The sequence below is a fragment of the Haemaphysalis longicornis genome, unplaced genomic scaffold (assembly GCF_048455015.1).
Source record: "Haemaphysalis longicornis isolate Haplotype H1 unplaced genomic scaffold, Haemaphysalis longicornis Haplotype H1 scaffold_1026, whole genome shotgun sequence".
NCBI lineage: Eukaryota > Metazoa > Arthropoda > Arachnida > Ixodida > Ixodidae > Haemaphysalis > Haemaphysalis longicornis.
In genome coordinates, this window is record NW_027526206.1 from 1,666 (window position 1) to 25,212 (window position 23,547).

The 23,547-nt window shown below is 43.9% G+C and overlaps 2 protein-coding genes across 5 annotated transcripts; one reads left to right on the forward strand and one right to left on the reverse strand.

Annotated features, from left to right (window-relative positions):
• The first annotated feature begins 252 nt into the window (after positions 1–252).
• LOC144160528 (uncharacterized) lies at positions 253–7,626 on the forward strand. Its single transcript, XM_077691797.1, has 3 exons — positions 253–366; positions 2,009–2,202; positions 5,518–7,626. Exons 1-3 carry the CDS (start codon positions 255–257, stop codon positions 5,656–5,658), a joined length of 447 nt encoding a protein of 148 aa, XP_077547923.1. The 5' UTR covers positions 253–254; the 3' UTR covers positions 5,659–7,626.
• On the reverse strand, positions 7,571–23,532 carry LOC144160527 (tRNA-dihydrouridine(20) synthase [NAD(P)+]-like). 4 transcript variants are annotated; one of them, XM_077691794.1, is made up of 13 exons: positions 23,264–23,532; positions 22,719–22,764; positions 22,278–22,369; positions 22,124–22,167; positions 21,347–21,407; positions 21,156–21,269; positions 18,290–18,447; positions 15,825–15,990; positions 15,617–15,738; positions 15,372–15,536; positions 15,210–15,297; positions 15,088–15,155; positions 7,571–7,764 (listed from the first exon to the last, which is right to left on the reverse strand). In XM_077691794.1, exons 1-13 carry the CDS (start codon positions 23,378–23,380, stop codon positions 7,650–7,652), a joined length of 1,356 nt encoding a protein of 451 aa, XP_077547920.1. In that variant the 5' UTR covers positions 23,381–23,532; the 3' UTR covers positions 7,571–7,649. The 4 variants fall into 4 exon arrangements, with proteins under 4 accessions (XP_077547920.1, XP_077547921.1, XP_077547922.1 ...); XM_077691795.1 differs by lacking the exon at positions 7,571–7,764 and adding an exon at positions 8,400–8,505; XM_077691796.1 differs by lacking the exon at positions 7,571–7,764 and adding an exon at positions 11,132–11,886.
• Positions 23,533–23,547: the final 15 nt, after the last annotated feature.

Below are 23,547 nucleotides of genomic sequence, written 5' to 3' on the forward strand. Positions count from 1 at the left end.
CGCAGTCTCCAATTTTTAACAAGAAGTTTTGAACTTGTAATTTAAATACTGCAGCCTGTAGCTGTTGCTTTTCAGTTTTATTAGCATACCGATGGAATAGTTTTGGATATTTTGTTGCGACCTACTGGTAGGGTAACGAAGGCATGCGAGTTGTTTGAGTGTCTCGGTGAGCACGAGGCTATTGTGCATTGTCCGCATTGTGAATTATCTGGAGCAAGGAATAGAGTGAGCATCTATAGAAAAGTACAATTTCCATGCATCCATGTGGCTCTTTTCCTCCCAGGTGCACTGCCAATTTTACTGGTCCACGATGTCAGTTCTATGCAGCGTACATCTACAACCCACCGTTCTCCGACGAGGAACCAGGTAAGTCATTCATGCCGGGGCAGGAGTTGATTAGTATACATTCGTATGCACGAAAAATAAGCAGTGTATTGTCACTAGCATGATCATCTTGTGCAATTTTAACACGCGCAATTTGAATAGCGGTTCTCTAGAGCCATCGTGCTGGTGGTAACCGAAAGGAGCAGATCACATATCCATGCGTGCTGGTGTCAGTAGCCCATTGATACCTCTCAACCCACTTCATTTTAGTAGCTACGGGCATCATGGTTGCAGCAATGGCGCTGGCAGCACACACACACTTCTGGCACTGTCTCCTACATGTTTTGAATGCAAGTGAACTGCTGAATAAGGGACTCTGCTGTCAGCGCATCTCAAGCACAGCATTTCTTATTCATTTATTGCCTTTTCTCTGTTTCTTTATTTGTAGCATCAGTGAACAATTGCCAAATATTGCAATGTGCTTACGTTACGCCAACGTTGTCTGAAGCTTTTGTATACCTTTAGTGCCATAGCGAGCCTTTTGAAGCCTTTAGTGCCATATCAAGCATGTCTTTTTTTTTTTTTTTTTTTTTTTTTTTTTTACACGCTTCTGTGGTCAAGTTTATGTGCAATATAGCGATCAGTAGATAATGCGTGGCCAGATTAAGCAGGTGACCCATATGCAAAGCCCCCCATTTGCTTATAAGCTTGGTTTCGTATATGTGGAAGCCAAAAACATTCTCGTTGTGATCTTGTGAAGTAAAAATACAGCTAGATCTTATTTTGAAACAGCACCCGCCGCGGTGGCTCAGTGGCTAAGGCGTTGCGCTGCTGAGCACGAGGTCGCGGGTTCGATTCCCGGCCGCGGCGGCCGCTTTTTTGATGGAGGCGAAAAGCAAAAACGCCCGTGTGTACAAGATTTCGGCGCACGATAAAGATCCCCAGGTGGTCAAAATTAATCCGGAGCCCTCCACTACGGCGCACCTCATCGCCTGCGTTGCGTCGGCGCGTTAAACCCCACAATCAATCAATCAATATTTTGAAACAGCACCCCATACATGTGCCGAAACAATGAACACTGAAATGAAAACTAATGATTTTGGAAGCAAACGTTTATTTTCTTGTCTTTCACGCTCGCGGATTCCAAGAAAATGTATCTTTCCAAATACCACCAGTGTGAAACCGAGGTTTGTAACAAATAAGGCTGAATAAATGTTTGCGAAGCAAGCAAAACGGCTCTTTGCTGTTAAGAAGAGAAATAGGTCATTCGTTACAATTCTTATATGTACACGCTCATTTTCACTTCTCCGAGCCAGGGCAGCTAAAATAAGCACATTGTTTAAAGCAGTATGGAGCGGCCGCAGAAAAGCGTTTGCATTAAAGTTGCGAATAAAAATGCTGCCACGTGCTGGAGGTGCAGCCAGAAGTGTGCATCTGCTATCAGTGCCCGTTGTTGCCGCCAATGTACAGTTTCTAATTAAGCAACAATCCTCAGAGCCACGATTAAATAAATGGGCGGAGAGGTATGCCTGAGCTAACGGTGCCAGCGCAGCTACACGGCACTAGGACACGGCTAGGTCATCGCTCCCATCTTCAAATTATTTTTAATGGCACCTACACTAGTGTTGGAGTCTGTCAGTCTGGTGTGCGCTAACGCTTTTCTCCTTCTCCCTCCCTCTTTCAGCGGACGTGAAGATAATAGTGATTCCAGTGGCTGTGCTGCTGTCTGCATTCCTGCTGATGCTGGTGGTTGCTTGGGTGAAAAGGAGACGCACTTGGCAATCCACGGCGGTCTCCCTCTCCTCTGAAGAGGCCAACCCAGCCTTGGCGGCGCGCATGATCGACAGCCAGTACGAGACCTCCTTCTCCGATAACGTGGTGAGCCTTCTACCTGCAGTTTTCATTGCACGAAGCACCTTGACATGATGACATCTTTTGTCTTAAAAAGAAATGCGTAGAAAACTAACGAGCTTGCTTGATGTCTTCAGTGCACAAAGTTCCGACCTACTGCAGCTCTTTCAGTGTTTATTTGGTGGCGGAAGCTGCTTTAAGGGGGGACGTGGCAAGTAAAACTATTTTGTTAATTATGGACCAAATTAAGTCGAATTAGGAGATTTTATCTAGTTACTAACCTAATAACAAAACTGAAATCAGTTTAAAAATATCTTCTGTACTTTTTGAGTTACCAGACTAATTACCTTCACAGAGCTGTCGCAAGATTAATTAACTAATTAGGCAAGAACTCAACAAGATTTTTATGTCAGCATCACTAGGAAGGTCCATTCTGTGCAAGGAAGCTATTTGATTATTGCTTTATCTCCTTTAGGTATCCAAAAAGAAAGACAAAAGTTTCACTTTCCTTTTGGCATGAGACTATTTCTGATTTCGAAAGGAAGGTGAAACTTTCCTTGTTCTTTCTTTATGCCTAATGAATATAATGCAATAATCTAATAGCTTCCTTGCACAGGATAGGCATTTCTGATCACACTGCTGTAAAAATGTAGTTGACTTCTTGCCTAATTAGTTAATTATGCTGATTGCAAGTTTCAGGTAATTAGTCTCCTAGCTCAAAAAGTATAGATGGTATCTTTAAACTGATTTCAGTTTTGTTGTTAGAATGGTCAGCTACATAAATGCTGCTAATTTGATTCAGTTTGGTCCATAAATAAAGTCGTTTTACTTGCCACGTCCCCCCTTAAAGGGGCCATGCAGATAGACTACAAGTTTGGTTCTTTAAAAAGACTTGTGCGATAAAATTTGCATCGTTGTTATTCGGACAAAGCAAACAAATAGAGAGAGAGAGAGAGAGCTTGATCAACACCTAACTAGCCTGGTGGGTATAGAAAAAATTGCTTGTGCACTTGTGCATTGCCAAGTCTTGTTTGTTTTTGTGTTAAAAGTGATTGAGGCAAATATTAAGTAATGTATCATTCAATGAAATGTTAAGAAGAGCGCTTTTAAATAGGCGCATGTGAATGCCCTTTTTTGTCTATGTGGCAGCTGAGCATTTATGAGCTAATGCTTCGCTAACTCGACTTGTACGTTTTATTTCTGTGCCTTCTGGGCAGAGCTGGAACGGTAAGTTGTGCATTAGCTCTCCCTAATTTTTTACTTGGTTGTAGTTCAGACTGGAGTCCTTGCAATTTGCAAAGGAATGCAGTGTAATAGTGTTTACAGTTAAGCGCACGGCAAAGAGCTACTTTGTTAACTATGCCTTCTTCCACTACGTCCGTAAAGACATCGCATATGTAGCCTTGCTACAGTTCCTTCGAACCTGACTGCACTGATTGTATTGGTGAGCCTGTTATGCCACAAACTGCAGCTTGCAACTTGTGTTACTAGGCGCCTACCTTGTTCACTCATACAGGCAAGAAAGTACAGTGCGGTCCACTTCTAACAATACTGACATAAAAAAAAAAAAAATTCCCCCGCATTTCCCCGAGGGGGAGAATGTGAAAGTGCGAATGCACGGTTGTCGGCCCGCTTGCGGCGCTTGCGCTCGGCCCCCGCAGCCCACCGCCTCGCCGCCTTCTCTTCCATCTCTTCCATCGGGTTTGTAGTATCACGTGTACACCACGCAGTTATCAAGCCGCTATAACGCCGCTGAGTCGCCAACGCACGCCGCTGACGACGTAGTTTGAGTGCGTTAAAGATATAAGGCGCGTTCTGACACCGATATCAGCGTCGCGTCCGTAGCTTATTCGGTAGAGCGTCGGACTGCGGCCCGCAAAGTCCTCGGATCGAAACCTGGCGCCGGATGCTGTTTCTTTTAAATATAGAGGAGCACTGCGGACGCCGCCGACGCCGACGCCGGCGGTGGATGGTTTGGGGTCGCTTATAAAGAGCATTCGCTCTTAAAACAATTGTTACGATTATTGTTACGTCTGGACCGGCAAAAAACAAATGTATTTCTCCATTTCTTATTTGCTCACCAGCGACAAGTAAATCTGGTTGAACAACACGAGTCGTTTAACCCTACGAGTTGTTGCTCCTGAGCACCACTGGGCATCAAGCAATCTTTTTCTCCCGCACTTCGTGGTTTTTTCGACATTTAACGCCATCTATTGACAGACAAAGGATCCAGGACCTTCAAAAATTAAAGAAAAGAGAACAGCATGTACTTCCGCGTGCTAAAAAAAATATTGTTTACTTGTGTCAACTCGCATCGAACCCAGGTGGCTCAATGGGCTAGTGACAAGTATAATTGAAATTGTGCAGTTTTGTTATTACAAATGATAGCAATACAAACATTACATTATTGTCTTCACTTGAACCGTAAATCATGTTGGTCAAAGTAGCTCTCTTGTTCAAGTGATGTATGGGCAGCCAGTGCCCAGGTTTCCCAGTGTATCCTAGTGTCCGTCCTAATGAATCAAATTTTTTTCCGACTTCATATCACACACTTAAGCAAAATAGTAAAGTTTTGGGCATCAAAGGCTTCAAGAACACTTTATTACGGGGTACATAAGTAGCCAGAAAATTATTTAGGCATTCTTAAAAAAAAAGTTTGAAATTTGCACTTTCTTGAGCAGCAGCTGAAGCTTGACAATCGCTGTGTGCATTGCTTCCAGTTGTGGATACAAGTGTGGCAGTCCTTATGTGTGCACAAAACCGATCTGCGACTGGATCATGAGGCTTCCAACTGATCGTAAGGCATCCGACCTTGAAACTCTGCCGGAAATCTTGATGAATTGGCTACTTCACCTCAAGAGTTATCGCCTTGTGCTTAGTCAGCACCATCTTTCGAGAGCGCACAAATGGGAGGAAACTATTGTGTAGAAGCATTTCCAGGCACTGCACAGTAGCGACCAAGCAAGCTCTTTTACTCCTCCTTCCTGCGATTGCAATGACTATAGCGCTCGATTTCTTAAAGCTGCACACAATGCCCCCTTGTGGATTTCTCCACGCTGATCTGTTCGCGACACTTGTGGAGAGTTTTCGTGTCATTCTCTTTAGTGTTTTGTTTATCAAAGTTTCAGACAAATTTTTATAGTAAACACGTTTCACGTGACCAGAATTCTATAATATCTGATGTGTCGCTGATAATTGTCATTGTAATGGCTTATTTTTACATAGGAGCAATGGGAAATTGAGAAATGTAAGGAATTTGGTTTTCCTTAGTGGTTTACACCCATGTTGGTAAGCAGCAATTGTGCCTATTTGCAAGTGTGCGTCTCTGCCTGTCTCTTGCAGTTGTTGATGGGGACTAACCTGGCCTTCGAAGATGGGGAACCAGCTTCTGAAAATGTCACCGTGCTCAATGGTTTCCAACCATTGGCCAGAAAGCCTGCAAGAGCCACCCTGAAGCATGTGTCGTGGCTCCATGCATTGTGATCGCCATCGTTGTCAGTCATCATTTTGCATTTCTGGTGGAAGCTTTTGGGCAGCCAGTCTGCAAACGTGGCTAGCTGCTCCCAACCCCGTCCCTTTTTTTTATATCATTTAGTTTTGTTACTTTGTTCATTTGCCATATTTTTTAATGTTTGTTTTTAAGACTGTGGTACCGAGCTATGTACAAACTACGTACGTGGAACCCCAGGGACACTGTCAATTTTTATTGTTTAGGTGTAACACGCGCAAGGTCCTTGCATGGAGCATGCAATTGGCCACTTTTATTGTAACTAGCGGTGGATTCTGGCAATTGTGCAAACTTGTAATGCAATTCTGTTTCACAGCACGGTTGGTTATGGAACTATCTCGTTTGCCACAGCTGAAAGTTTGTGGAAGGAAGAGTGTTTGTTTTAAGTTTAGCTACGATAATAGTTGTATGTAGCTTCCAGTTGGTGAAAGTATTCAAGGGCAACATGGTTCTTAGTTCTCATTTATGGATTTTGTACTGTATTTGTGAAGAATGTGCTTTTGCACATTATTTTTAATGTTATTGTCCCACATGGTAATCTCTAAAATGTATCTGGATGAGCACATGCAATACTGGAGCTAAAAGGGCCAGGCTATTTATTTGTGTATTGGCATAATTGTGGCTGCATGCTTCACGACAAAGCAAGGGCAGAGAGGAAGAGAACAACAGTATACTGCCAGGGCAGTGTTTACAACTGCTTTAAAACATTTTTCTGGGGGCCTCATTTTTGTGCTTCATGGAAGCTCAGACAGTCCGTACAAAATTATTTTAAGCAACTGCCATCTTTGTGAACACTGTGCAGCAGCTTCGGAGCTAGAAAACGCTTGCTAAAGGGGCACACACTGCACGAAGGCAGTGCCGCCCGTTGAGGTCACCAGTGTAGATTCAGAAGTCCGGTTTTGCTCAAGGCTGTGCGGCACGCTAATAATGTAAAGACTACTGCACACGCACCAGTGTACACAACTTCTTTTTAATTTGGAAAGCGAATGCTTTAAGATTCCTTTTCTGAGAGGAAAAAAAAAAAAACTTTGTACGGCCATGTCATTAAGTGCTGGCAGTACTTAATTTTGATATGACGTACTGGTTCTTGTTATAGTAGTCAATGTAACTGTGGAGCATTTGTCTGAGCAGTAGTCTTGCAATTAGCTCTAGTGTATTGTGGTGGAAGTGTCGTACAAGGCAACGGTACTGTTTAGTTTTTAAAGGCCAAGGGAAAGCTGCATGGTATTGTTTTGTGCTTGGTTGTTTCTGTCAGTTCCAAGGTTGCTCGGTGAATAGGTGGCGTCGAGGTCTGTGCGCGCACACCAAACCCACACCAGCAGTGTCTTTAGGGATGCAAGGCAGCATTTATCTGCAGGGAAAGTTCACAGGAAGTGTTCATCTAAAAATGTTGCATACTCATCAGTAATCACCAGTGCCAAAACTGTCAAAGTGGCACGGTTATCCAAGTGTGGCATTACTTTTAGAAGTGCTACGCCTCGAGCACAGCAAATTGAGCAGTGGTGAAATGATTGGAGTCGAGAGTGTGTCGACAGGGAAGCATCTGCTTTACTACGGCGCATCTCAGTTCTGTATTGCGAGACGTTTATTTACCACTTCTGCCAGTCAGCACGTCTTGTCGTTTTGGGGCAAACTCAAGCCCTGACAGATGCGAACACTCATTCCAAGAAAGAATAGTGGATTTTATGCTTCTGTCAGGCCTTGACCACTTGCATTTTCGAGCTTTCATTTTTGTACCAGATCTGTTTTGTACACAAAAGCTAGTGTGTTCTTGGTTACTGTTTTATTTCCAGATCTCGTGTACTGCCTTTTCAGTTTCCAAATGTTGCAGTAGGTGAGGCTTCTCAGTAAGAGAACCACGCTGTCAAAAAAATATTGGGAGCTGTCTTGCGTTAGTTTGTGTAATTCAAATTATTTCCATATAAATATACATTCTCTGCAGACCCCTCTGCCGTTGTGTGGATCATTATTCGATGGGCATGCCAGCTGTGTTTCCCTTGATCTTGGAGCTGTCAATCAATCCAAGGTCATACAAGGCCACAAGTGCAGCAGCTTGCTCTGCATATTTCTTGTTCTTCTCACTGCAAGGGTTTTGAGCAGATAAGCATTAAAAGAAAAGTACACTGGCTAGACACTAAAGAAAGCTTGCACAAAAGCAAAAGGTTAGCCAGCATTCTTTGCTTCGTGACATTTCTGAAATAACCGGTTTACATTTTCCCATCAAGAACTTAATATAATTGTAATTAAGGGGCAATTATTTTGAGCACTTTGTCTCAATGCAAAACTCCTGGCATCCTTGCTTAAAAAACCTAAAGCAGATTTGTACTGCAAAGACTGCATCAAGCTATTTTCAAGACTGCACACAGTAACTAATTTGCATAAAGGTCCTCACGATGCAAGGACAAAACTTTACTGGAGTGAGGCATGCATCGTACTGCACGACAGGAAAAATTTGGGGTGAACGAACCCTCAAGGTAAAGGGAACGACAATGGTAATTTTAAGCACCCGATAGGGCTTGCATATTACAAAAGAGGCGCAGTCATTTTTGGCAGGAAAAAAAAAATCCCCTCCCTAGTCATTTATTGCACGACTTCACGTCTTGCCCCCGCCGCAGGGACGGGCACTGCACAAGCGTTGCTCCCTGCAGTGGTGCATGGTGGACAAGTACTCTTGCCATGCAAAAAGCCAGAGTTTGGGCAGGAAAAAAGTTTTTTGTCAAAATATATTCCTTCACGTGCTGAGACCAGTTAGAGAACTGCCAGCCACAGTTGACATGATGGGTGGTCCATTGCAAGGTTTTCGACAGGGCAAAATAAGCCCACTGAAATGGAACACAAACCCTTCTTATTCACTTGCTGTACTGCTACTTCACGGGTGCTATTTTGAACTTTTTGTTTATTTTGGCCAATCGCTGTAGACCTATTGGCATGAAAACATTGCAGTTGCCCATACCCATATGCAACCCAGTTTAAGGGGGAAAACTGACAGGCTAGCTTGCATTTCTCCAATGACTTTGTTTATACGAAAGCAGACACTAAAAAAAAAAAAAAAAGAAACCAATGCACCTTCAAAAACTAGTAGTATATACAAATTATGCTAACCAAGACTTGGATCAAAGTTGTTTACATGGGAGGCAAGGATTCTACCCATAACGCCACGGTGACTGTGTAATGGAGGGGTAACACCTGCAGCGCACACTAATGTTTCGACCCCATTGCATGCCTCACTTTAGTGAGGAGTGGACCACATAGCAATATCTCGTCTACTCTTATTTAGAGCAATGATGTGACCGCACTCCTCGTGCAAAAGATCACATTAAAGAGAACGACTTGCTGTTTGTACATTATTGGTGAGAAGACAGGTCAATCCAACAAATCTTGGCCTATTTTGTTCTTTCTCTCATAATATCAAAATATCAGAGATATCGGTGGTGTAGCTACAAATTTCAGACATTAGTGCACGAAATTCATTTTGTTGAAAGACAAAAAAAAAAAGGAAAAGTAGCATACATTCCTGCCTATAACACCGGCATCCAGAATGCCACCGTGGATACGTAACACTTGTCTTTAGTGTGGAGTTTTAAGTGCCGAAGCTACACTGGGGCTATGAGGCGCACTACAGAGGAGTGCTGCAGATTGACTTTGACCACCTGGGGACCTTTAACGTGTGCCCAAATGTCAGCACACGGGCGTTTTCGCTTTTGAAAAGCAGCCACAGCAGCCAGCGGGATCAAACCAGTGTCCTTGTGCTCAGCAGCACAACGCCTTAGCCACTGAGCCACAACAGCAGGTATGTAATACTTTGCAAGGCTTTAGAGTACGCACTTGGAATTCAAAGCAAGTGCATGGATTTCTTGTGGCCGATTCTCATAGTGCTCGCACTTCGTGATTCAATTGAGTCAGCTCACTGAAATCTGCAGGCGCCATTTGACATTAGACCTCAAAGCATACATTAGGCCTAACAGCAAACTGGCTGGCGTATGCCTGCACTCCTCCCCTTTTCCACTGTGCTGCCATCAGGTCATTTAACATATTCAAAACAGTGACTGTTGTTCAGCCTTCACCTTACGCCTGCAAAATATCAGAGAAACTGTCCTCAGCATTACCCTCACCGCTGGATGCAGGTGCATAAGCTTACATTATCGTTAACTTGTACCTCCTATTTCGCTTGATCACAAAGGCCACTACTGTTCGGCCCATGCTGAGGAATTCCTCCACATTCCCTGATCAGGAAACCTGCCCTAAACTTCCTTCCCCCAGTCCTCGGTAGCACAGGACAAACATACTTGCTATTCAACTCGTCCTGTTGTTCTAGCCTCTCTCAATCTTGCGACATCAAATCCATTTAAGTTAGCCTGAAAGCTCCCCTAATAGCACAGCTAAGCTTCCCTCGCCTGACGGAGTTCTAGTGTTAAATGTTGCGAAGTTCAAGCTCCAAAGGCAGCCTGTCCAGATCCAGAGATCCTTGGCACCCTGTGCTGTACAAGGTGCTCTACAGCTGCTGGGAACTCGGTGCCCCAAGTTCAGTTGCCAGTTCATAGGGAGGTTGTGGCCGAATACTACACCAGGGTGGCCAGATGCTGTTCTGGTGGGGGAGCATTTTTGTGTCCAAGGGAGCCTTCCTAATTTTTATTAATTTATTCAAGGCACCTTACAGCCCCGCGGCAAAGCACATAATTGGAAACGGAAGCAACACACAAAACACACATACCCCTAGGCAAAACCTAACAACAGATAAGCAGGAAAAATGTAGCAAACAATGCAAAAAGTCGAGTTACCATAGCAAACACAATGCAAAAGGAAGCAAATATGCACAAGCCAAGAAACATCAAGTCGAGTTACCAAAAGCATGGCATTAGAACTACTGCAAGTTCGTGCATATGTAGACAAAATGACGCAAATTCACTCAAGATGCACTAAGCCATGATGTGCACTTAGAAAATATCTGCCCAAAGCAAGAAACTGATAACAAATAAACAGCACACAAAAACTGAAGTTCTGCGAAAAATTGCAGGGCATAATATTCAGGCAAAGGCACTGAAAGTTTTTGTGACATGAAACATGCGATACAGTCAGAGAGGTAATTCTAAAGACGTACAGCACATGGAAGGGCAGATGAATGAAAAGATTGTATGCAAAGGAGCGATGTGTGTGCAAGCGCTGAATAGAGTATTCACGTTTAAAATTTGTGTGATGCTGAATGTCTGTTATAATTTAAGAGATATGAAATGCACAGCTTGAAGCTGAATCGATTTGATCATGTCAATTAGATAGTTTTGATGCGGGCAGTATATGAAACAAGCAAATTCCAGCTGTGATAGAACGAAGGTTTGTAAAGCAAGCTTGCAACACTAGGCGGGGAATTCCATAAATTGTGTCATAAGTAGCCACGTGCTCAAGATGCTTTCGTGCATATGCTAGAGATGTAGTCAGACTGAGACAATGTCTGCATGAGTAAGCTATCCTTTATAGTATACAGAAAGTCAGGGGGATATTTCTTTCCAGTACCTTAGTAGTATTGGGTTTGGGTACAAAGGAAGGTCATGCGAAGAGCAGTCACTTTTTGCGGCAGCCTTTGGTGCACAGTAAGCGTCCCGAAAAAGTTTGTATTCCTGCCATGTTACGTATGTACCATGGTTGCACCTATGTAGTGTAGACTCACTAGTATACATGATGTTTTTTATTGGACCAGGTAGCATTCAAAATGTGGCCATCTGCTATCAATCCTTAGTGTTCCTCACAAGGTCTCCTTATTAGTTGTACTACTCGATAAAAAAAAAGATGTCATATTTTCGCTTGGGAACTGAACACTGCTGCCGGTGGTTAGATGCAAATTAAGGAGTCTTCCTCCTCAATATATAGCAGTTATTCAGTATGTAGTGCAAATTAATGTAATGCACAATTGTGTAGACTTTAAAGGGCAGTCACTGCCCTTTTGACTGCTTTACTATCATACAAAACCAAACACACGTGGTGGAGATTGTGACAACAGGACTAACACTAGACTCCTCAGTAGGCCTTTTGGGAATTGCAGCATAAAGGACATATTCTCAGGACTTTATGCCAGACAACTGAACTTCAGAAAGATGCGTTTGGTATCTTTACCACCATGGCATATGCACGGAGATCCCGCTATACAACAGGACCCTTGTGTCTCCAGAACTCATGGTGGCATAAAATGGGGAAGCCTGAATGCTTCTGCTCTGTAAGGGTTTAGAGAAACAAGTCGTGCCTTAAAGAATACTTTCTTCACTTGAACACTGGTACAGGATGTCTATATATAAAAAAGGAGCTCTGCACCACCTTCCATTTTAGCAGGAAATGGCACAATGTAATGAATCGTAAATGAAATGCAGCTGCAAAAGAAAATTTTGGCTACTGTTTGCTGATGGCAGCGCAGCACTTTTACCAATACACAGTGTGTGCAGGGTATTTGAGATGAGGAATTTATGCACTTTCGACCTGAAATTCAGTGTACACATTTTAGCACGAGCTCTTTTCATGAAAATACTTTAAAGGTGTTCTTGAAAGTTTCCAGTGTGCATCAGGCTTGTCCAGGGCAACAAGCACACGGCTCCGAAGTGTGCTGGCGACAGCTTGCCATTGCGCATGCGCAGATCTCGGACAGGGTCGGGCCGATCGCCGTCTCACACAGGCCATCATAATTTGCAGACGCCACCACCCACGAGGGGCGCTTGTCTTCCACAGTGACAGCTGTGAGTGGTGACATGCCAGATGGACGCGTTGTTTGACGCGGTGCAATATCACCGCACGCTGTTACGTAATTGCACAAAACGACCTGCGTTAATCCTCTGAATCTCGTGCGTAGCGAATGAAAAGCACCAACAAGAACTCACTGCAGCACTTTCGGTCAAACCTTTTGTGCGATTACATACCGTATTTTCACACGTATAACCCGCATCAAAAATGTGAAAATTTCAGTGCAAAGTAGGGGTGCGGATAATACGCGGGGATTTTTCATTAGTGTAGCTTCACGGCAATGCGCGTTGTGCCATGAAGCTCTCGCGCAGTAACACTGACTAAGCCTTCCATGGCAGCTATTGCACTAAACTTACAAGGACACGAAAGAAAAAACAAGGACGAGCGCACTCTAACTGAATTTTATTAGGGCATTGTGATTTTCGTCTTGCAGACAGTGTATTCTACTAGCTAAATATACGCTTTTTCTGTCTACATAGAATGTGATGTGTTGCTTGAGCAGTAGCTTTGGTGCAGCCTTTTCTGTATCAAATGTGCGGACAATACACGAGGATTTTTTTTTTCTTTTCCGGCGGGCTGAAAGTGGCGGTGCGGATTATGTATATGCAGGGGAGGGTTATACGCGTGAAAATACGGTAATTCCTGCAGTGATAACGCGTCGGGTCAAATTACCCTCTCATTTCCGGAGTCATCGCTCACTGCAGAACAGGAGCGCACCTCGCGGGTGGTGGGTCCGCAAATTTGAGTGGTTCAAGCTCAACGACGAACAACCTGAGCCTGTCCGAGATCCGCACACGCGCAATGGCAAGTCATCTCCAACCCAACAGCTGTCAGCAGATGTCACCAGCATGCTCCCAAGCCGCACACTCGCTTGCCCTAGGCCACGGAGCAAGAATAAAACAGGAGGGGAAACTGTGCTTCCTGGGGCAGCCTGATAACGTCACAAGCACTTGGGGAACGTCAAGTTTCCGGCCTCTGGCGGCAAGCGAAGGAAGTGCGCGGTCATCACCACGGCCGGCGCGCATTCTGTTCGCGCTCGCCCAGTCCAACCCGGGCGCGGCATCGCATAGGTATTTCGCCGGGCCGCTGAAACATTCCGTGGCCGAAGTGAGAGTGTGTGCGCTCTTCTGTGCTTCCGTCGGCTGAAGAGCCCGCCTTCGCGATTAATTTTCTGTCAAAATTAAACCTGCCGGTACGAGCGAATAAAAGGGCCATTTTCTTTTAATGCGTATGCAATCTTGCGCGAGCAGCAAGCCCTTAATACAAACGTGTAAACGCAAAAAAAAATGTAAAACCTGTAAACGCACGGCCTTATCTCGCATGTGATGCGCTCGAAGCGAGTTGAGTGCACCGGCCAATTTATTGGTTATGCGACAGTGCCCTGAAAAGTGCCAGCATCACCGCCATTGCGGGACGATTACGCGCGCACGCGCTACGTCCGAGACAAACGCGTGTTTCGTCCCCGCGTCGCGCCACCGCTCGAGCGCAAAGCGATTCACGCCTTGCGGCGAATGCTGCAAACAACAAACAAGTGTATTGCTTCTAATACATTCAACCAGGTGCCGCTGTCAAATTGTTCGCCGCCGCAGCTGCGGAGCTCCGTCGGTCACCGTAGCTATCATTGTGACATTATGTGGTCGCTCGATCGCGCCGGCCGCAACGGGCGTTTCCTCTCCTATATATTCTTGCTCCGTGCCCTAGGCAAACCTGACGCGCACTGTACATGGGTGTCTGGGCTTTTCGGCTAATGTGAAAAATGACCACCGGAGCCAGGATTGAAGCCGTGTCCTAGGGCTCAGCTGCACACGGCCTTAGCCACTGTGGTGGGCGTAATGACCACCTTTCCCAAATTGCTTATGTTGCTGGGTGTCTGGTTAAAATGCCCCTCAACTTCACCTCAATGGTGTCTTAACCTGGGAAGTTGGAATCCACAAGAGGCGATGAAGATGGCATAATGTTTTACTGCGCTTACAGGAGCAGTGCCATTTCACAAAAACCCGCCGTTGTATGTGTGAAGCTCGGGCAAAAGTGGAGGACAGAGTGGCGAGGAGGCTGGTGAAGGAAGGGGCAGGGTGGACAAAGCGAATGCAGTTCGTCAGCACAAAGCTGTCACACAACGGGAATTGCACTGCTAGAGTCGACCCCAACTGCATCAAGCGGAATGATTGGGCGCCCCGAATTTTTAACTTTTTTGTTCAAAGCTCAGAGTTGAGGCCAGCACAATGAATCGTGCAGATGAAGCTGATAGTTAAGACTTAGGACAATAAAAAGTCAGCTTGAGGAAACTACAAGCTTGAAGTTGTGTTCTCAAATACCTCACACCTTGTATACAGCTAATCGAAGTTAACTTTGCTGCAAAACACACTGCTGACTTCGTCATGTGGCACATGGCCTTGCAGTGAAAATGCAGTAGGGGAATTTTTTTTTTTTTTTTGCAAGAAAACTAAATATACATACATGTATTTTTAAATCCTGCAAGCTTGCTATAAACTTCCAACTTAGCACCTTTCTTGATATGACATTCAAATGGGTGCCAAAAATATTTTGGCAATATACTGTTGTGAGCAAAGCACACAACAGAGCCTAAATGCGCTTCACACTATGAGCAAAGCACAAAATAAACAGAGCCCAAACGTGCTTCATGCAACATTTTGTGAGCATTTTAAACTGTTGCGCCTACTTACAGGTATGTGCTGGAATACATCTTCCCCTCAACCAGCACAACCGAACGGAAGCTCTTCTCTACAGATTCCTGAAAGGAAAGAATAGCTGAGCACAGAGCTGATTTACCCGCTGCTTAACTTACAGTTCTGTAGAATGGATGCGCATAACTGTTCTTCCGTGTCCAGTTGATAAGCACCGTCTTTGGAAGGTTTGACATCTCAAACAGGCTCCTGTTGCGCAGGGGACAACAAAAAACAAAATGGCCGTCTCCACTTGAATGCCATGGGTGTGCCATGAAGCGTACCTGACAAACTTTGCTTCCATTTGCCACACTTCTTCGTCTCCAACTTTGCATTTTTTCAGCGCCGGCTCCGTGTTGTCATTGTTGCTCAGCTCTCTCAGGGCCTTGGCCTTTGCGTGCAGCTTCAGCTGCCGGGAAGCATGTTCCTCTCCCATATCCCAGAGCACACTGCAACAACGAAGTGATCAGCGTGGCAACCACCACTGCTGCACTGAACTAGCCGGGAAATATGACGTATTGACAGATACCATATCTCCTCCATTTGCTGGCTGGCCAGGAGGGCCTTGCCCCGGTCAGTTTCCTGAAGGGAGCCAAGCATCTGTTGGACGCAGTACTTTGTGTTGGTTGCTCTGTTGTCATACTCAATTGCCTGCAACAAACCAAAGTGAAACTGAAGAAACCGTTTTTCTTTTTCACTTCTCATAGTCGACAGGTTGTTCTTAATGTTGCTCTTACATAGGCTAAGTATTGCTCTATGACTTCGTCTATTGGTTTCTTGCCGTCCTTGCTGAATATGGAGCAGTTGCTTTCTGCCTGACGAGCCAGCATCACAGAAGCAGCCCCAGAGGCCTCCCGAAAACGTTCGATGTCTTCATAGCAGGATATTTCGCCGGATCCTCCACTGCAATGAAATGGGTCACAGAAGCATGGCTTTTTTGCACTGGTGCACATCCTTCGTCTTTTCCCACACTATCCTTAACGCTGGTTTCAAGGTGCCGATTGTAGCACAACAAAATAACATACGGGACAGCTAACGAGAGTGATATATAGTTTACTGTCTGTACACTACATACTGTGTCACACTTTTTAAAGTATACTGTGTACCACTTTTCATCGACATAAACAGGCAAGCACTTCATCATGGACCAACCAGGCCAGCTGAAACCTAGCATGAGGGTTTCATCCAGTCTGAATGTGCAGAATTCCTTGCATCAAGACCAGCCTCAAAAAAATTGCTCTCAACAAAATTCATTGTAGACTCACTAAAAGTAGGTTAATATGTAGCCAGATCGTAGAATGCCATGTATGTTCGCAAAATTGCACCATGTATGAAAGATTTGTGGCTCATTAATACACTGTGCTCTTTGGATTGCAAAATATTGCGATTTGCCTTTGCCTGATAAACTGAATGCACATAGCCAAAAAAAAAAAAAAAAAAAATGAACGCCACCAAGCAGCAGCCAAGGGGCCGTGAAATGATTAAAGTTGGCATGAGCCTGAATTTGCAATGTGATGTGAGAGCCAAAAAGAGCACAACTGCCAACAGCCAGTACCAATCATAGATGACAACAGGGAGGTCTTTTTGGTGACATGGTCGCTCAGGAAAGTTGCTTTCCCTTTTACACCTAGTGACCACTACCACCATCCTGAACCCAATGGCTCGGTACATTGCGTTTAGTTTTTTTAATCCTGATAGATTTAAAAGCGCTATTTCTGCTATGCACTGTATGGTGCAGTTCAAAATTGAAAATTTTGCTCAGCACACCTTAATTAATACAAGCAAGAAACGAAATCGTGCATGGCTATCAGTTTTCACAGGTGCAAATCAAGCTACCAAATCATACCCATTTTATCATGCATATTCTCACCAGTAGATAATCTCACCATTTGCAACCTCTTTTACCTCAAATTTGCGAACAAAAGCCATCTAGGCATTTAAGGAAATTAAAATGTGAATATTAGCAATACCAGTTAAAAAAGAAATTTCTATTAAATTGGAAATTAAGTTATTAAAATTTAGGAAAATCCCCAAAAATTAAGTCAGCACAAGGAACAATAAAACTAAGCACCTTTGCAAAGACTTCATGCATACAAAGACTTGTGGATTGGAGCATAACAAAGCAGAGGCACAAAGTACACTCAAAACCTTTCTCTTAGGTGTGCCTCTATGTTTTCGAAAATGTACGAAAGGTTCCCTCGCAAAGCTGTCACACCACAGTGCTTTACAACACAGTAAAAATGGCACTGTACACTACCAGTGACTAGAAAGGATAGTAATCCGAGCCATCTTAGACTTGCATACTTCGAAGAATAAAACTGCCACAAGCATACGCTGCAAAAAAAAAAAATGCAACTTTGCACTTAGGAACATGCTCTGTATTTTTTCTATCGACACATGAGAGGCATAGCATTTCCTGTCATGCAACAGTATGGCAAGACTGCTAGCTTCACTGCTAATTTAAAAGTCCAAACCTCACTGAGAACTTATCTGCAGCCAGCACTACATCTAAAACACAAATATTGATTAATTGTGGGGTTTAATGCGCCGATGCAACACAGGCGATGAGGTGCTCCTAAATGGAGGGCTCCGGAATAATTTTGACCACCTGGGGATATTTGACGTGCGCCGAAATCTTGTACACAAGAGCGTTTTCACTTTTCGCCTCCATCAGAAAAGCGGGCGCCATGGCCGGGAATCGAACCCGCGACCTCGTGCTCAGCAACATAACGCCTTAGCCACTGAGCCACCGCGGAGGGTCTAAAACACAAATATACCAAAGCTGCACCTTCACACATGGTTCGAAATTTAAACCCGCTGTGGCTTTAAGACATACACCACACACCTTGTGCACAAAACATTTTTGTACATCATCTGCTTCAGAAATGCAGCTGCCACATGCAAGAATCAAAGCTGCAGAGTCACGCTCAGTGGCAGAACGCTTCAGCCATTGGGTCATAGCAGTAAGTTAACAGAGGCCGTTCAGAAGGCCGTTGAATGTTGCAGCACATTTAGGACCTATCATATGAAAAAACCATCGGTACCTTTTCAGATAGCTATGGCTGAGCCTGACCCTGCACAAGAAGCTGCCACCTTCAAAGTAGGCTCGATCGTCAAAAAAAACTATAAAGGGCTCAGGAGGTCTGCACAGAAAACTGCACTCCACTGCCCCACATATGTGGTAAGGAAAAAGGCACATTACTTTGCAATTATGGGAATGTCGACGTGCTTGGCCAGAGCATTGATGACTGCAGTTCGGTTGGCATGCTGTGGCCGTTCTTCTTTTGTGCGTCCATGGACAGCGATGGCTTTTACGCCAGTTGACTCAATTAGCTTTCCCAGGGCAAGCGTGTCTTCCAGCTGCACGGGTGTGTAATAAAGCAAGAACGGGGAGCAAAATCTGCATCATTCACTGCACCGAGTTCAAATGAATTTATCGCACCACAACACCTCTCAACGCCTCTCAAACATTATACATTCACAAACGCACACTTCAGGGGAGAATGAAACTTCAGCAGTTCTCGCAACCAAAAATTGATCAGTCTAATGACAGCAACGGTAAAGTAATTTAGAAACACAATAATAAAATTTTCATAATGACATGCTAGTATACAGACTTTGTACCAGGAAAGAATACTGCCGAAAGTACAAAAATGTCTACTACACTCGTAAACACTGTTACAGGTTCGAAAAAATTAACTAAGCATTGCACCCAATGATTATTTCATACATAAGCACAGCACAGGTTTTGACTTCAAATAAATATTGCGACCATGACATAAAGTGATCTCTTCAAATTGCAGAGTTTGTAGAAAGTAGTTAGCGTGCACCGTTAACAAAAATTTGCCGTAAATTAGACAAGTCAGTCCCTAATGAGTGACACAGGTGCACTGCTGTAGGCAGCTGGTCGTGAGTCAATTACAAGTAATAGAGATGACGAAGACAGCATACTCAAAAGATTCGCCAGTTCACAGTACCCTGAAATCTTGCAAGGTGGCAAAGAAATCAAAAGTAATGCTAAAACAGACATGCAGAAAGCCTTTCCCTGAAGCCTGGGTAATAAAATACTAAAAGTAGATATATGCAACTATCTTCAACAAGTTGTCAGTGCTGATCCAAACCATGATAAAGGAACCAGGCATACAATTACTATGGACTTGAGTGCATTCACTAAACGCTTTCAAATAAGGAACCGTGTTCTAAGCACCACTGATTCAACTCGACATACAAGCTCTAGACAGGGCTCATCCAGAAAGCTGCAGACACAAGGCGAAGAGCTAGGTGTAGCACTGAATAAAGCATCTTCGAAGCTGATTTCGAGGCTGACCCGTACACAACGCTTCCATAGTCCACTTGTGACCAGTGAAATGTCAAAAAGACGAAGCAGGCAACTATTAACCTTCAGATTTTGGAATTTAACACACCGAGGACACACCCTCGCTGTAATGTGTGCCGTAGAGCAAGGCTCCAGATTAATTTTCACCACCCGGAGATCAAATAATGTACACTAAAATCTTGACACACAGGCGTTTTCGCTTTTCGCCTCCATCAGAAAAGCAGCCACCGCAAGTCTTAACCGCCCCAAAACAATTGTGGGAGAGGCCTTTTAGCGTGTTCGTGGTCTTTACACATTTAGTTCCATCCAAGCAGTTTTACGCATGGAACACATCAGGGCCTTCTATCAAAAAGAATGTGTAAAAACTTGCATTCCTTTTCCCTGGGAACTGCTATTCCATTAGGTAGAAAAGAGGGGTTTAGACAAATCCAGTACTGCTTAGAAAATAGGACACACGTTCTCTTTTCGGGATTGAGCTTAAAATTGTTCTCGTCCATTACTTTGAAAATCTGATAGGTACTATACCCCTAGGTATACCAGGTATACTTGCCCTTCCAGATAGACAGGTTACAAGACCTCGAACAGATTTGAAAAAGGTTTACAGATAAGTAAAAAATTGTCGGTGGCAGTGTCTTTTCAAGAGTTCCAATGTGCATTACAGAAATTAAAAATTTACTGTGCTCCGTCAACAACTTATTTTACTTCAACACGATATTCTACACAGCCTCTGCAGCTGGCACGTACAAAGAACCCTGCACAAAAATAAAATCAGTGGGAATGCATAGAAATTTCCAAGAATGTGAGGGCAAAATTCTAGTTGGACCAGCTTATGTTGAACTACTGTTCAACTCTCTGTTGAAGTTTGCAGCCACGCCCGTCACCACTTGATCAGCCCCCTCGACAGCACACTCCAAAGCTCGTTCACCATCGCCAGGAACCTCCTGCTCGCCTGAGTCAGTAGCTCCACTTCACAAGGCAGCTTGCACGTGCAGCAGCGGTCGACCCTCTTCCGGCACTACGGTTTCCGTTTCCTGGCACACACTCTGTTGCATTTTGTCAGAACCTTCCTCTGGCCTCCTTTTCCAGCGCGCGCTCCAATTTTCTGTGCAGTTCTGTGTACCTCCCTTGCACACTCTATACAACATAGAAATCTAAGGCTTTTGCCTTAAAACAGCTATAAATTAATTCTAAGAAATGTGCCGGAAATTTTCTCGTTTCTGAACAAGAAAACTTGGAAATTCCATGCCTGATAACTGGAATTTTAGGACGTGGCATGGAACATCATAGCTTTGCAATGTCAGTGGTTGTGGGTTCTGTACTTGCTTTGGACAATAAACCTGTACCCAGGTTTATAGTTGTCAAGAGTCGGAGAACGTAAACCCACCTGCATTCTCAATGCTGCAGTGAAAAATATAGGCGACCTGAATTTCTGATTATTCTCCGATTTATGTGCATCCAAACACAATTATTTGGAGTTGTGCAATTTCCACAACCTTCTAAAATTCGCATTTGTTCCTAGTGCCATCAGGCAATCTGTACAGGCTGCCCAGTGACATTGTTCAGTGAGTGCGGGAAAGTACCTTGAGGTATCACCATTCTCTTTTCGTTAATTTTAAAAATTAAATATTTATAATTCCACCACAGCAATCTGATGATTGAAACAGTGCTGTGTGCTGTCTTCATCATCCCCTGAAAGAAGTGATACTATCTATTGCCAGGTTTGAGATTTTACCTTGTCAAGAACTCGTATCTTGCATGTCACTGGCAGGACTGTGCTTTGAACGAGGGCCGTCAGGATGGCCTTCACCTTGTCAGGCTGTGTTAGCAGTGCAGCCCCCATTCCCCCCTGCACGCCAAGAAAGCAGGTCAGTCAGCGCGACGGTCAGAGATGGTTGCACTTTGATGCTCTAAAGTTTACAGGACCTTAATAGAGAATTCCTTTGGACAGCCCATGTTCACATCTATTCCGGCCACGTCCGCCTCACTGGAAAATAAATTTAAAAGAAAAAAGACATCCATGTCATGCGTTAGCAGCCCAATGTGGTACACAGCAAGTCGCGTACTAACGGTTCAAAAAAGAAGCCATTTCATTTGGCTAATTTCTTTTGTTCTAGGCTAAAGCTAACATTCACTAGTGATAACTACAGCATTCTAGGCTATGCTACGCTACATAATCGACTACAAAAAAGCTACATATACAAGGAGTGGGCATGGGATCAATAAAAACCGCAGAATTTCCGTTGTGAAATATGCGGCACTAGAGTGCAGCTTACAGCTGCACCCAGTACTTTTTATTTTATTCAAGCACGCTGCCAATATAGCAACACCATTTTCACGTTTTTGAACAACTTGATGTTTTGCAAGCTAACTACATTCAACTCCCAGCGGTGTTTTCGTACTTAAGAATTAGAAATTTTAATGAGAAACGAGGGTCCCGTAGGTGCTCTTTATTCAAAATAACTTCAAATTAACCAATATAGTGGGTTTTGGCTTCAAATTATCAAGCAATTTCTTCTGGTGAATCGCATGTAAAATTGCCGGGATCAACACATCACTTTCAATTAACTGAAAATTCCAATTAGCCACTTTCGTGAAAGACACCTCGACAAAGCAAGAAGTGCATGAACTTTTTGTTTACCCATAATAAAACCCTTTCTCTTTCCACTGATAACCTGCTAACTGCAAACAGGCTTTACTCACACGAGCTTTGCAACTTGAACAGCACGCTCGGGACTACAGGTTCCCTAGAGGGGAAAAAAACACAGAGATCCACAATCATATTGCAGACATGGTAATGGGTTGATTACAGCACATTTTCCAATGTACTGCTAAAATGGTGACAAGAATTACTCACAATTTGTATAATGTTCCGGCCCTTCTCTTTTTCACACGTCCTGAATACAATTTGATGGTCATCGTCGACATAGTCCACAGTTCCAAGAACCTCTACAAAATGAAAGCAACCACTTATGTGTATAAACATACTTATTTGTGCACCGAATCCCACGTGCCTCTTGTGCCTAGGTGCTTGCTCAGGGCATAACTAAACAACATCTCAAGCATTATTTTGGTGCAAAGCACATTGTAACGGTATGTAATATTGGTAACGCACACATTCGTGTGTAGAAAAGCACACTGCAACGGTAGATAATATTAGTAACGCACACATTCATGTGTAATTATGCCACTGCAACATGTGCAATGCTCGACGAAAATACAGGTGAATCATGTTGCAAAAAACATTGCGTGTTCTTTTTGCATTTCGAAAACTAAAGTAATGTGCATGCATACTTACTATTCTCTACTCGCTGACACTTCAGCAAACGGTAGTCAATAAGTTCCTGCACAATATAAAAATTAAATAGATGTGAATGCGTTTAAAATCATATAAAGTGAAAGCGCTGAAAAAACGCCAATACATATGTAGCACACTCATAAAAACAAAAATGAGGTAAAGCTAAGACATACCGGCAATTAAAAGGCAGCTTTAGGTGTAGCAGTTCTTATGAGAACGGCATGGTGCGCGCTGGTGTTGCATGAAAGGAGACTAGCTGCGTTGCTGCGTTTTTTTTATTTTTTTTTTACGTCGCTGTAGGAGCCAACATTTCCCCGAACGGATCTCCACATCTCTATCCCTCACCCTAGGCATCCTTTACCTCTTGGCGGCACAAACAATACAGGGAGAGCAATGTATCTAGGTGTATGAGTACGAACGGACGGACGGATCAAAGGCCGCGACAACAAAAACAAGGTGTTCACTTTGCGCGCATGACCTTAATTAAATAAATGACGAAGCACGGAAAAAGCTGTGCAGCGCCAAGTACAAAGCGGATACAGTACCTCAGTGTAAACATAGTCAGCTCCGTAATGCAAGGCGAGAAGGCGCATGGGCAATGTCCCGATCCTAACCATTGGGGCCAGTATAACTTTGTTCCTATAATCTATGCCCGATGTCATGATGGCTGCACCTTTTTGTCACGAAGTAAAGTGCACTTCAAATAACCCAGCTCACGGTAAAGCATAATACGGTGGCTTCCTCGCTTTAAATCAAGAAAAATGCGTCATCGGATTCTAGCTCCCTGCTGCAGCTGACAGTGGCATGACTGCATCGCAAAATCCACGAA